The sequence below is a fragment of the Brassica napus genome, chromosome C6 (genome assembly GCF_020379485.1).
Source record: "Brassica napus cultivar Da-Ae chromosome C6, Da-Ae, whole genome shotgun sequence".
Lineage (NCBI taxonomy): Eukaryota > Viridiplantae > Streptophyta > Magnoliopsida > Brassicales > Brassicaceae > Brassica > Brassica napus.
In genome coordinates this window covers 18,759,835-18,773,196 of record NC_063449.1, presented here as the reverse complement: position 1 = coordinate 18,773,196, position 13,362 = coordinate 18,759,835, and the positions used below count along the sequence as shown (strand labels likewise).

At 37.1% G+C, this 13,362-nt stretch overlaps 2 protein-coding genes and 1 pseudogene across 2 annotated transcripts; all 3 read left to right on the top strand.

Annotated features, from left to right (window-relative positions):
• The first annotated feature begins 967 nt into the window (after window positions 1–967).
• On the top strand, window positions 968–4,644 carry LOC106402914 (annotated as a pseudogene).
• Window positions 4,645–5,437: 793 nt separating this feature from the next.
• BNAC06G11050D (uncharacterized WD repeat-containing protein C2A9.03) lies at window positions 5,438–8,372 on the top strand. The gene is made up of 10 exons (XM_048760738.1): window positions 5,438–5,620; window positions 5,968–6,131; window positions 6,284–6,451; window positions 6,548–6,634; window positions 6,734–6,868; window positions 6,945–7,055; window positions 7,134–7,225; window positions 7,317–7,422; window positions 7,541–7,627; window positions 7,710–8,372. Exons 2-10 carry the CDS (start codon window positions 5,997–5,999, stop codon window positions 8,121–8,123), a joined length of 1,335 nt encoding a protein of 444 aa, XP_048616695.1. The 5' UTR covers window positions 5,438–5,620; window positions 5,968–5,996; the 3' UTR covers window positions 8,124–8,372.
• A 305-nt stretch (window positions 8,373–8,677) lies between these two features.
• On the top strand, window positions 8,678–9,494 carry LOC106406186 (photosystem I reaction center subunit V, chloroplastic). Its single transcript, XM_013846807.3, has one exon. It carries the CDS (start codon window positions 8,862–8,864, stop codon window positions 9,345–9,347), a length of 486 nt encoding a protein of 161 aa, XP_013702261.1. The 5' UTR covers window positions 8,678–8,861; the 3' UTR covers window positions 9,348–9,494.
• The last annotated feature ends 3,868 nt before the right edge of the window (window positions 9,495–13,362 follow it).

Here is a 13,362-nt window from a genome sequence, read left to right as displayed (position 1 = left end):
GTATTTTAAATCACATAAATCTGTGTGAATTAAATCTAGATGTTTATTAGTTGTTTCAACACGAGGTGATGGCGTTTTCTTGAGCTTAGCCTGTACGCATACTTCACATTTTTGTTTACTTGTTTTCGTGAGCTAAGCCTAAGCCCAAGCCGAGCCGAGCCGGCCGGACGGCGGCGGCGGCGCGCGCGTGGGGAGTCTCTCTTCCTCTGAGCTGTTTAACCTCTCATGTCATGAAGAGATATATATACTCCTCAAAATCAACTCTCCCAACCAATGTGGGATGTTGTTAACTTCATTTCATTAAAGCCAACAAGACTTTTTATAAGAATCCATAGGCCCATTTCGTTTTCACATTTTTCCATATATTATTTGAGCCATTAGGCTTAATAATTAGGCCCAACATTTTGTACCGGTGGATCAGCGCCGTCTTAGAGCACCTCTAATAAGAGATTCTACCCTTTGAAGTTTTAAATATATGTATATGTGTATACACTGTTACGTGCTGAAGTTGATGGGTCCCACTTAGATGTAAACTAAAAATTAAGTTTACTTTAGAGAGACAAGAGAACAAAACAAATCAATAAATAAGTAAACTTACACACAAAAAAAACATTCAAGGTGAATAAAACTGCCGATAAAAAAAGCATTCGAGTATGAATCAAATTATTTATGCATTCAGTTCTATAATCTATATAGTTTTGTTTTGTGGAGGCTAAAATAAAATAAAAATAAAAGAGAATTTAAATAAATTAATAATTAACTCTCCGACTAAGAGCATCCTCATCAGCAAACTCCACCCGTCTTTATTTCCAATATGCATTTTTGATTATTTTAATTTTTTTCATTTGATTTAAAAAAAAAAAATTATTAGCCAAACCATTTGCATGCCGCCACATGGCGTGGGACACGCGGAACAGTGTTGATATGGGATCATAGTGGAAAGCTTTTGTGATACGGGTTCATAATAAAAAGTTTTTTATATTTTTTTTTTTTAGGGAATTGTGTGAACCCCTCCTAATACTTTCAATGCAGATGCTCTAACGTTCTTTTGAAAAAGGCGAAGCTTGTCTTCTTCAACAAAAATAGCAGCGAGAAGGAAACCTCGTCGGCCATCTGTGATCCCTCGAGATTATTTATTTGTCATCAAAACCAAGGCACAGATCAGTGAGAGATCACACATCTCTAATCTATTATTATTTTTTTTAGACTATTATTATTATTATTATTATTATTGTCTTCCTTCACTATTTATGAAGATTTTTTAGACTGAAAAGCTTCTCCAACTTTCCTGCAGCTGATCGAAGAAATAAGTTTGATTTTGAGAAAACTAGTTCAAGTCTCTATTCTCTGACGGCTCGTTGACTTGATTGCTTAGGTAAACTCTTACCGTCTCCTTAACCCGTATCCATTTTGATTTTCAGCTAATTCTCTGTTTTATTTGATGGGCTAATTGCAAAGCATATGATTGTATGAAATCACATGATATTGTTCTGGATTAATGATGTTTCTCTTAAGCTTTTTTGTTGTTCGATGCTTATTAGGCTTTAAAGATCGGTCTCACTCCATACTGTGTTTTTTTCTTCGGCATTTTAAGGTTTACGCGATTCACATTTTCGAAGCAGACGAAGAGAACATTCTCGTTTCATGTTTTGGTAGAGAGCATGGGTTGTTGCAAGGTGCCAGCTCTTAATTCAAGTAAGTTGAATCACCTCTCTTTTCTCATTCATATATTTCTTTTCTTAATCATTGGAAACAATATTACGTACACATATGGGTTTGGTCAATGAAAACGAGCAGAAAAGCCTTTTCAGACGAGATTCAGATTCCCCACAAGCAAAAGCTACTTCTTTCATGATGGAGCAGCAAGGAGGATCTTTTTCTCCAAGTTTCCGAGACAACAACACCCTGCTCCAGAGCTTCAAGATCGTCATCTTATCCAATAAACTCAATCTCTTGTTGCCTTTCGGTCCTCTCGCAATTCTACTCCACTACTACTTGACAGATAATAAGGTGAGCTACAAGTTTCGTTATGTCCCAAGATTTGATTCTTGCTGCTGTGACTCAGGGATGGGTTTTCCTATTGAGCTTAGTCGGAATTACACCATTGGCTGAACGTCTCGGATATGCCACAGAGTAAGTAAGCCCTCCTTGCAGTTACCCTATTATCATTACTTTTTTTTTTTTAGCAAATACTTACCTGTTTATCTCTGTATCAGGCAATTGGCTTATTACACAGGTCCAACTGGTATGACTTCTTTTCTTTTTTTCAGGATAACTTTCCCTCCCTCCCTCCCTCCCTCCTGATATTGTTTTCTAAACAAATTTTCACAGTTGGAGGCCTCCTTAATGCTACATTTGGTAACGTGACTGAGCTGATCATATCAATTTTCGCTCTTAAAAATGGAATGATACGCGTTGTGCAGCTCACTCTGCTCGGCTCCATTCTCTCTAACATGTTGCTTGTACTTGGCTGCGCCTTTTTCTGTGGCGGCCTTGTGTTTTCCCGTAAAGACCAAGTCTTTGACAAAGTAAGCATATCATTCGCCTGACGACATTCTCTTTTTTCTTTTTTTCCTGTGTTGTTCTGTAATATGTAGTTTCTGAGCTTACTTCTTTCTGTAAACACAGGGGAATGCGGTTGTGAATTCAGGATTGGTTTTGATGGCTGTTATGGGCTTCTCTTCCCCGCTGTTCTTCATTACACGCATAGCGAGATTCATGCCGGCTCATCAGAGCTTGCTCTCTCAAGGTTCAGTAGTTGCATAATGCTTGTGGCATATGCTGCTTACCTATTTTTCCAGCTAAAGACCCAGCCCAGTCCTTATACCCCTCTTACCGAGGTTTTTTGTTTCCAACCTTTAGGTTTTTTTCTTAACGATGATGAAGATAACTACAAATACAAAATAGTTTCTTACAAGTTTACAACCAGTTTCATCATTTGAATGGTTCTTTTTAGAGTTTTGTGGACTTAAATTAAACATTTATAAATGATAGGATATGAACCAGAGCGAAGAAACTTCGGACGATGATGAAGATCCTGAGATCTCCAAGTGGGAAGCTATCATTTGGCTTTCAATCTTGACGGCTTGGGTCTCTCTTCTTTCTGGATATCTTGTGGATGCCATAGAGGTAAATAAGTATCTTCTGTTTTTTTTTTCTGTGTGAGTTTCTTATGAAGATCTTGCGGTATTAACTAGATCTGTTTATGCTATATGATCAGTACAGCATTGTAATGTGAGTATACTAGTTTGGCACTTGCAAGACATAAAGTGTAATATGTTTTAAATACTTGTAATAGTCCTAATCATAAGCCCGAGGCCTCCAGTCTTTTCTGTAGAAGGCTCTTGTGAAAGAGTGACTAGAAACCAATGATTACGATTACAGATTTATGGTTTTGTGTTTTTTTTGTTTTCCAATCTGTGAAAGGGTGCTTCAGTCTCGTGGAAGATACCAATATCTTTTATCAGTGTCATCTTGCTTCCTATAGTGGGGAATGCGGCAGAACATGCAGGTGCTATTATGTTCGCCATGAAAGACAAGCTGGTACGCCGACAAGTCTCTTGCATTTCTGATGTATTTGGTTTCTCTTCTTCAGGCTATAAAATTTGACTGTTTCTCCTCTATAGGATCTGTCTTTGGGAGTGGCTATTGGATCCTCAATCCAGATTTCCTTGTTTGCGGTACGTATAAGAAATTTGAACTTGGCTCAACTACTTTAGCGTTGTCTGTCAGATTTGGTCTGATAGCTTCCACTTTTGCCCGGATTGGATTTATAGGTTCCGTTCTGTGTGGTGATCGGATGGATGATGGGCGCACAAATGGACCTAAATTTCCAGCTCTTTGAGACGGCTACACTGTTCATAACTGTTATTGTTGTAGCTTTCTGTATTCAGGTGGGGGTTTATAATGATGTTGAAGCTATGTATGTATGTGTAAGAAACCAATCTTAATATGTTATGACGCTTGTGTTTGTTGTAATGCAGGAAGGGACATCGAATTACTTCAAAGGATTAATGCTGATTCTTTGTTATTTGATAGTCGCTGCTAGTTTCTTTGTACATGAAGATCCTCACCAAGGTATGCTACTATTCAGCATGAAAAACCTCTTGTGCAATATAGATGCTTGAAACGTGTTTTTTTTTTGTTTCTTGACAGATGATGCATAAACAAACCCTAAAAAGGTACAACCAAAACAGAAAACGTATGATGATCTCATCAAGAACGCAAGATATGACATGTACAGTTGAGATTATGGAGTTGTTTCAACAAATTGAAAAAGTTGCCCACCCCATCTAACGTTTTTGCTGCGCCTTTGTGTGCTTCTTTTCTTGGGGACTAGGGCTACAGTTATATGTTAAAATTACAATGGTAATGTATGTTTCACACGTCTGTGTTGTTGTTTCCCGACAGATGATATTAATTTAGCCATCACGAAAGAACATAATCTGGTGTCTGTGTCAAGCCGTTTGTGTACCTGAGCCAGATAATCTCACCAACATCACCGTAGTGCATGCATGTACATTTAAGATTCTAGAGCTGTTGTATAAGAGAAACTCATGGTTTCCGTAGCTCATTTTTACGTTTTTTTTTATTGTTTACAGTTCCCTCAAATTTGTAAAAGTTATTTTGGTCGACGAGTCTCTACGAGATTTGTGAAGGAGACTCTACTGACGATTAAACTATAGTAACATCATATATTAGTTTGGAATGTGATTTATCTTAGAGCCGTAAGACATGGGGGTAACACAACAATTGTATCATATTTAGTAGATTTTGTGTTTATCGATGATGCATGTAGAAATTTTTTGTTATTATTAACGGCTGTGCTGTATCTCCTACTACAGGTATGGCGCTAGCTAAGCTTGTAATTACTGTAGCTCCCCAAAAGCATTAGCTTCTTCAAGAGTTTGAATTAATTGTCTCACAGTCGAGCGTTTCTGTCCAATCGCTACATAGACACAATACATTGTCTCACTCTGATAGAAAGCTTCTCTCTTTTGCCTCTCCTGACCGAATCCGTCAAAAAAATCACAAAAAACACAATAGAATAAATTGTTCTTGCTGGAAGAGTAGCAGTCTTTCTCGAGATCCAACATGACTGTATTGACAGAGTTATTCGTCACGATTCAGAACTGTCACGATTCAGAACTTAAATTACTATAAGTTGAAAAAGATAAATCAGTTTCCTAGTAATTGTTTTACGGAATACAATAGAGTAGAGATAGAGATTTTAACCGAGGTTTTTGGTCCAGTGGTGATTAATTTCAGGGCAAAGCCTAATAAGGTGAAACTACTTGGATTCGAATCTTGGTCACAAAAAAATTAAAATTTTGGTATCGCAAAACAGAAAAATGACACGTGGGCGGTAACATGTGGTTAGTCTGGACTTCGATGGAAGGGTAAATTGGTAAACTAAGTTTCGATTAAAGAAAGGATCGGGAAAAAAATAGGGACCGTCCTTTTCCAGTGATGTATGAAAGAAATAGATAATTTTTTTTTAATCTTTGTTTCTTCTCTCTTGCAATCGATCTCAACGAACGAACTTAAATTTAGAATCATAATAGTTTGCTGGATTTAGCAGTCAATCGGTGGTCAATTCACGAAGAATTTGTATGGCCAGGTGATGAATCTGTTGATCCCATCCCATCATCCTGCCTAGCTCTATATTCGATATTACGGTTGCAGATGATGTTTGATCTGTTTTCCTAACCGCTTTTGTTGTGATATTGCCTTGTGCTATGAATTGTATACATGCTATTGTTGTGATATTTCCTACCTTGTGCTATGAATTGCAACTCAAGCAGTATGCTATCTCGGTAACGAAAACCATAGGGGGCTGTATTGGCTGAGTCCGAGTAGATACTTTGACTTTCTCTAGAACCATATAGTAATTTTATGGTCTCCACAAGTTTCATCTTATGATGCTGCTGCTGTCTTTATTAAGGTAATTTTTTTATACATGTGCAGGTAGGTGCCTATCTATCAACTAAATAAAGATGTCTAATTACCAAGCGGAGGTTGCTTCTGCATACATGGACCATGTTGATGATGATGATGATATGGAAGATGTTGATGAAGCGGATGATGACATGCCTGCATCAGACTCTGATGTCGACGAATTTGACTACTCTGTAAGCATATATATATATATATATATATAACAAGTCTTAATGCATATTGGTTTGTGCTTGCCCTTCTTAAATGCTAATATATATGGGTTAATTAATTATTCCAAATTGAGTTTTTCTTCCAACTCTACTGTGTGTGTGTGTGTGGGTTTCAGAGTAATAAAATAGCAGATACTTGTGCTGAGCAAGCCCGGAAAGGGAAAGACATCCAGGGCATTCCTTGGGACAGGCTTAGTATCACCAGAGACAAATACCGACAAACTAGACTTCAACAGTACAAAAACTATGAAAATGTTCCTCATTCTGGTGATTCCTCTGCCAAAGTAAGTCCTCCATCCATCCATCCATCCACTCTCTGACACCCTTTAGCTATTCTCCACTTGTTTCGCTTATAATTATTTGCTTAATCACCTCCTCAGGATTGCATGGCCACACAGAAGGGGGCCATCTTTTATGATTTCTGGCGGAATTCAAGATCTATCAAATCAAGTATCCTTCATTTTCAGGTTCTCATCCAACCATATCTCTCCCTCTCTCTCTCTCTATACATATATCTTTTGTCATTTCAATTTATTCAAGTTGGTTTTCTTCTATTGTATTTGTAGTTGAGAAATTTGGTTTGGGCAACTTCAAAGCACGATGTGTACCTTATGTCACAGTTTTTGGTGAGCCACTATTCTACATTGACACCTAGGAAGCATGAAGTTCTCAATGTTGAAGGTCATGTTTCCCCATCCGAGGTTTGTTTCCTTCCTTCAAAAGTTTCTTCTATAAAAATTCTAACATCAGCTAATGCTATCCCTGTATGGGTTGCAGAAACATGCTGGAAGTTTTTTGGAGGGATTTACCAAGACGCAAGTTAGTACACTTGCTGTGAGAGATAATTTTTTGGTTGCGGGTGGATTTCAAGGAGAACTTATATGCAAGGTAAGGCTCTTTAGAACTTTAGAAAACACATACGTGCAGTCGTCTAATCAACTGTTTCCACAATTGGTTTTGATGCAGCATCTTGATAGACCTGGTGTGAGCTTTTGTTCCCGTACAACTTATGATGATAATGCTATCACCAATGCAATTGAGATTTATAACAAACCGAGGTACTTGCTTCTCTTTTTTTGCTCTATGTAGTTTCTTTTGCCAACTTACAGCTTCTAACATGCCCTTTGGCCTATGTCTGTTTGTCTGCAGTGGTGCGCTTCATTTCACGGCCTCAAATAATGATTGTGGAGTCAGAGATTTTGATATGGAGAGATATCAGCTTGTTAACTATTTCCGCTTTCCTTGGCCAGTCAATGTAAGTCTCTACTCATTCCTTGATTCTCATTTTTTATTTTTTTTGCTTTGGCATAAGCCGATCTGTCACACTTGCGGCAGTTAGTAAGAACGAAAATGGATCATTTTTTTATTGTCAGCACACATCTCTGAGTCCTGATGGTAAACTATTGACGATTGTGGGAGACAACCCAGAGGGCCTTCTCGTAGACCCCAACACGGGAAAGGTGCAGAGACACTATCTCTATGCTCAAGTCTTCTGAATAAATAAGCTTTTTTCTTTTAACTGATTTGAATTTTTTCCGACAGACACTGGGAACGCTAGTAGGACATTTGGACTTCTCTTTTGCATCTGCATGGCATCCAGATGGGCTCACTTTCTCGACAGGTAACCAAGACAAGACCTGCAGGGTCTGGGACATACGTAACCTGTCCAAGTCTTTTGCTGTCTTGAGGGGTAACCTTGGAGCAATCCGATCCATCCGCTACACATCCGATGGGAAATACATGGCAATGGCCGAGCCGGCTGATTTTGTCCATGTATACGATGTCTCAAAAGGGTATGAAACAGAGCAAGAGATCGATTTCTTTGGGGAGATCTCAGGAATATCCTTCAGCCCTGACACTGAAGCGCTCTTCATCGGTGTTTGGGACCGCACTTACGGGAGTCTCCTTGAGTATGGCAGGCGCCACAACTACTCCTACCTTGATTCATTTCTATAACCAATTTAGTCGACCCATCAGAGGAATAAAATAGCTGCACACTCCCGTGGCTTTGTTAACCGACCAATAAAATACATAACAGTATAATCAAATCCCTAGTGGTGTAAATGATGTGTTGTACAAGTTCTAGGATGTCGCAGAGAGTCCATTTAGTTTAGCTTTTGAGTGTTGTTGAGGTTGAACCCATGCATGTGATGTGTACATTAGTGTTGAATTTCAGCTGGAGTTATAAACTATTTACTCTGACCAGAGCAGGAAGTGATAACATGGCTTGATCCTTAGTTTACTATAATCAAATCATTTTAGGGGCTCGGCTCTGTGGAGTAAACTGAACGTAAAGAAAGAAACGTAGGGGGGACGTTATAAGGAGAACCGTCCAAACGGTGAGAGCTTAAACGCAATTACTGATTCTGTGTTAAAATTTCGTTTATGTAATCGAACCAAAAAAATTGCAAGCCTTTTAAGGATAACTGCTAAACAATAAGGGACTTAACGCAAAAACTAATTGTGTTGGATTAAATCGAAACATTATAAAGAGTAAGGGGCTTTAGGACAAATAAAACTATTTGCATGAAATCTCATAATCCAAAACGAACCAACAAGAGAATGCCACGTCATCAACCAGGGATCGTGTCCTCACAAACAAAATCTTGTAATAGTCTCCTCCAAGAAGATCATAAAGGTAAAACCACTCATTCTCTCTTTCGCTAAAGCTCTCCAAAAGAAGAAGAAGATAACATGTCGACAAGCGCATCTGCTTTGCTCACACCCTCAACTTTCTCCACTGTAATCTCCCAGAAAAACCCGAACTCCATCTCATTCCACGGCCTCCGTCCTCTCCGCCTCGGTGGCTCCTCCTCCTCCTCCTTACCCAAGCTATCCACCACCGCCGGAAGAAGATCTTCCTCCGCCGTCGTGAGAGCCGAGCTCAGCCCATCCGTCGTTATAAGCCTCAGCACTGGTCTCTCCCTCTTCCTTGGCCGGTTCGTCTTCTTCAACTTCCAGAGAGAGAATGTGGCCAAACAGGTTCCGGAGCAGAACGGCAAAACCCATTTCGAAGCCGGAGATGATCGTGCCAAGGAATACGTTAGCCTCTTGAAATCGAACGACCCTGTTGGATTCAACATCGTCGATGTTCTTGCTTGGGGTTCTATTGGTCACATCGTTGCTTACTATGTCTTGGCCACTTCTAGCAATGGCTACGATCCTAGCTTCTTTGGCTGATTCTCTCCCTTGTTTATGTATATTGTTGTACTCGTATCTCAAGCTACCTAATGTATTCTCTTATCTATGTTTCTTCCACCTCTATTGTTATTGTCTAGAACATTAATCTCTCTTCGTTTGCAACATTTAAAAATATTTCGTCATCTAGAGATAGTCTGCATCTCCAATTGTTAATTTCATTTTTTCATCAATTTTTTTTTTTTAAAGCTACATTTTCTCCACTTGTTTCATTTTCTCTTTGTAAAAGAAATATTCCAGTTATAATTAATTACTAATAACATAAGACTTTGTATTTTTCAAATGTACTACTTTTATTTAATTATTTCGTTTTAACAGTAATCCAACACAACTATCACTTATAAGTTAAACTTTATCTTTTGATACAATTATTAAATAATGAAAATTATTTTTTAGACCAAAAAACAGGGACATGGTCCCGTTAGGCTAATTTATAATTTGGTTCACTATTACCTATAATATCATTTCCTATTTATAAAAATAATTCAAATAATAGTTTTACGAACCAAAAAAATTAAGAAAAATAGAAATTGCATTGTAAATACCTATACCAATTTAAAGATTTTTTTGGTTCTAAAAATGTTTATTACGGATCGTAGAATGTACATTCTACAAAGTGGAAATTGAAATCCACATTTTTCATCAGGTCTACTATGATTAAAATATGTCTTCCACTTTTTTTCAATAAAGCTACTAAAATTAGAATAAGTAATCTACTCAAATAACAGTAATCTAAATTTTTTTGGAATACACATGCTGCGCTTAGCGTACGATTCTAAAATATGTAGAACTTACAATCTACACATTAGTTAAAATCTAAAAGCCGTATAAATCGATTTCTAACAGATTAACTGTATTGTACACATAATAGAATGTAGATTTTACGGACAAGTATGAGCTATTCCGAAAATATGGAAAATAGATTTTTGAAAATATTTGGAAATGTTCTTTCTATTTTTTTTAAATCAAATTTTTGCACAAATTTTTTTTTTTATGTCTCTTTCTTCAAACACCTATCTTCCTAACCCCTTGATTTATCACAAAATTTCACAAAAAATTATCAAACTGTCTTTCATGATTCGTATCTATGTCTAGGGATGTTATATTGGGTTTTCTAGTCCAGCCCAGCCCTGTAAAATATAAACCCAGCCCTGTAAAATATTATCAGTTGATAATGATACAATTTTGCATGAAAGAACAAGAAGCATCAGAGTAAAAACTTGCGGCAGGTTAGCCCTGTAACAATAGTGAATTCACGAAGAGTGAATCTAATAGGTTTACAATCAAGTGCTTCTTCGCAACCTTCAACAGTCTCGATATAATAAAAGGACCAAATCGCCCAGAGAAATCTCCACAATCTCAACAAGTTTCTCGAATGGAAACGCTCTTATAACTTTGACGTCATCTTCATACAGAGTGTTTAGTATTTTTCTGATTGCACCAAAGTTAGTGATAACTGATAAGGGGTGACCATGAAGGAACATCCTCTCTCGGAGATATGAAGAGGTGGGTTTGGTTCTGCGCCGGACTTGATTACAAAATACATAGAATCTGTGATCAATTGACACAAGACTCACAGAAAAAATTAAAATTAGAGACTAAACGAAGAATTCAAATCTATCCTTTTTTAAAAAAAATTCAGATTTGCAGGTAGAAAGGGAATTGAAACAATATTAGGAGAGGGGAGAGAGTAGTGTAATTATTAAAGAAGCAACCCGTCTAACATATCTGAACATATCTCTAAAAAAGATTTAATTTAATATCTTTTACGTTTCTAGTGCGTAGTGGCAATAGGGGCAACATGGTCAATATGATTTTTTCAACAGTGACGAACAGTGTAATTGTGTATACAGAAAATTAGGCAAAAATGTATGCGTTGAGAGTGCAAAAACGCTTATATTTAACTTGAAATATTTTATACCGAAAAGACATAAAATTTAGGATAGATTGAAAAAGAAATGAATCTTCCACATTTTTTCCTAAAATCTTTAAAATGGCCGAAAATAGGTCACTTCAATCAAATATTCATGCATAAAACTTTTGTCATTATTTTATTGTTGCAAGATTTGCCATAAGTTTTCCAACTAAAGATTTTCTTTGAGTCTTTTTTATCGGTGATTTATTATGATCTTACAATTATGATATGAGAAAGATTACATAGACGATTCGACAACCGACAATATTACCTTCCTTATGAAGACCTACGCCTAACTACATCACCTAGCCGTCCTATGAAGATCCACGCCTGACCAGATTTACTTACACAATGTTGAAGATCCCTTGTAAGCATTCCGTAGTCTGCATAATTGTTTAATAAATCGCTTTCTCCGGAATTTGAAACCTGGATTTCCTGTAATCTGCAATAAATTGCATAGTTTGGGATTCGAACCCCAGATCTGGGTGTAGAAGCCTTTAAACCTTAACCAGTAGGCTACGGTGCTTCCACGTATTTTCTTGGAGTCTTAAACTATTTTTCTATATATTTAAGATGTTTTAGCTTTATCAGCTGTCATAAAGAAAGTTTTAATGTTTATAATTATTGCATCTTAAGATCATAATGCTCAATCTATTCAATTACACCCAAGCTTTATGGAAATTATTTTCATCCTCAGTACTATCATTTATTAGTGAATTTGACTCATCATTAAAGAGTGTCAAATTCAACTATAATATTGTTAACTAGGTTAAGACTAAATGCGCGGGACGAGAGTATTATTACATTATCTTACCGCGTAAAATATTGTTACATATCGTTTGATTTGTATTTGATCTTATACAACGTAAGTAATTCAACCTTGACTTTGAGCTTAAGAGTTTGCACCAAAAACATATTCTCTCTTTATTATAAACAACCAGAGATTTATTACTACACTTTGAAAGATGAATCACAACATTGGACTCTCCATCTCTCGTTAAATCTCTCTTGCTCTCTTAACCCAAATCTCTTTGAGTTTGTCAAGCACTATTTATAACTCATACTAAGTTCCTAGTCTCTATAGGCTTATAACAAATAATCCTAATCACATTAGACTTCGGATGTCTTTGACCGACACTAACAAAAAGAAATAATATAGTCTTCACTTGTATGCCGGAACGGGACTTTGAGGTGAGATTTTACTCAATTGTGGCCCACTTGTTTATGCAAACTTCACCTTGGACCCAATTGACTTTACTCATTTCTTTCTCTTCTTCGATATCATCGAGACGAACCCGAGCTCCTCTCTTTCCATGGATGGCGAGTCTTACGGTGATTCCAAGTGGCGATGGCTATAATCGAACAGATACTTCTTCAAGGGTCTTCCATCTACCACTCCTCCTTGCCTTTTGAAGAGATTTGCCTTAGCTCCCCGTTTGCTTCGGTCATCAATCGTGAACACTCCACCGACTCTCTTCCTCTGGTCTCTGGTGGCATCTCATCATCTAGTTCGTTTTTCTTGATTTAGCTCTCTTCGAATCACCAACAAAATCCAAACCGGCCAATTTAAGCTTTGAGTAAAAAGAAATCGTACACATACGCAAGAGTTTATGCTTGGGATGCAATAACTCACGTATAGGTTAATTGGTGTTTAAACAGAAGAGCCAATGAATGACTTATTAATGCGCATATAAGAATCAATTTTTTTTTATATATGACATTGAATAGAGAAATCATTGAGGCGGAATATTTTCTAATGTGGGCTATTTAAATCGGTTTTGACTCAAACTTTCTTATACAAATTCCTCCATTTCCACTATACATTGCTTAAAATGGCATATACTATTCAATGATTCATTATATGTGGTCAAATATTCTTGATATGCAATGCAAGATTGAGATCATGTGAATCAATACATTTATATCATGATGTATAACCTGCCTTATTTGACTTGAGACAAATCTTTTCATTGCAGACCAAGAATACGTGTGCTCACGGAGCACATAGTTGTAGAAATGAAATATTTTAAAGTTGGGTTTCTTGCAATAGGTGAACTCATTTTTATCAGACAGTTTCGCCTT

Bases quoted from the DNA above. Each gene is read 5' to 3' on its own strand.
- BNAC06G11050D (XM_048760738.1), top strand. From the start codon at position 5,997: ATGTCTAATTACCAAGCGGAGGTTGCTTCTGCATACATGGACCATGTT. The intron at 6,452-6,547 runs GTAAGTCCTCCA...TCACCTCCTCAG, and splicing joins CTGGTGATTCCTCTGCCAAA to GATTGCATGGCCACACAGAA. The intron at 7,423-7,540 runs GTAAGTCTCTAC...TTTTATTGTCAG, and splicing joins GCTTTCCTTGGCCAGTCAAT to CACACATCTCTGAGTCCTGA.
- LOC106406186 (XM_013846807.3), top strand. From the start codon at position 8,862: ATGTCGACAAGCGCATCTGCTTTGCTCACACCCTCAACTTTCTCCACT.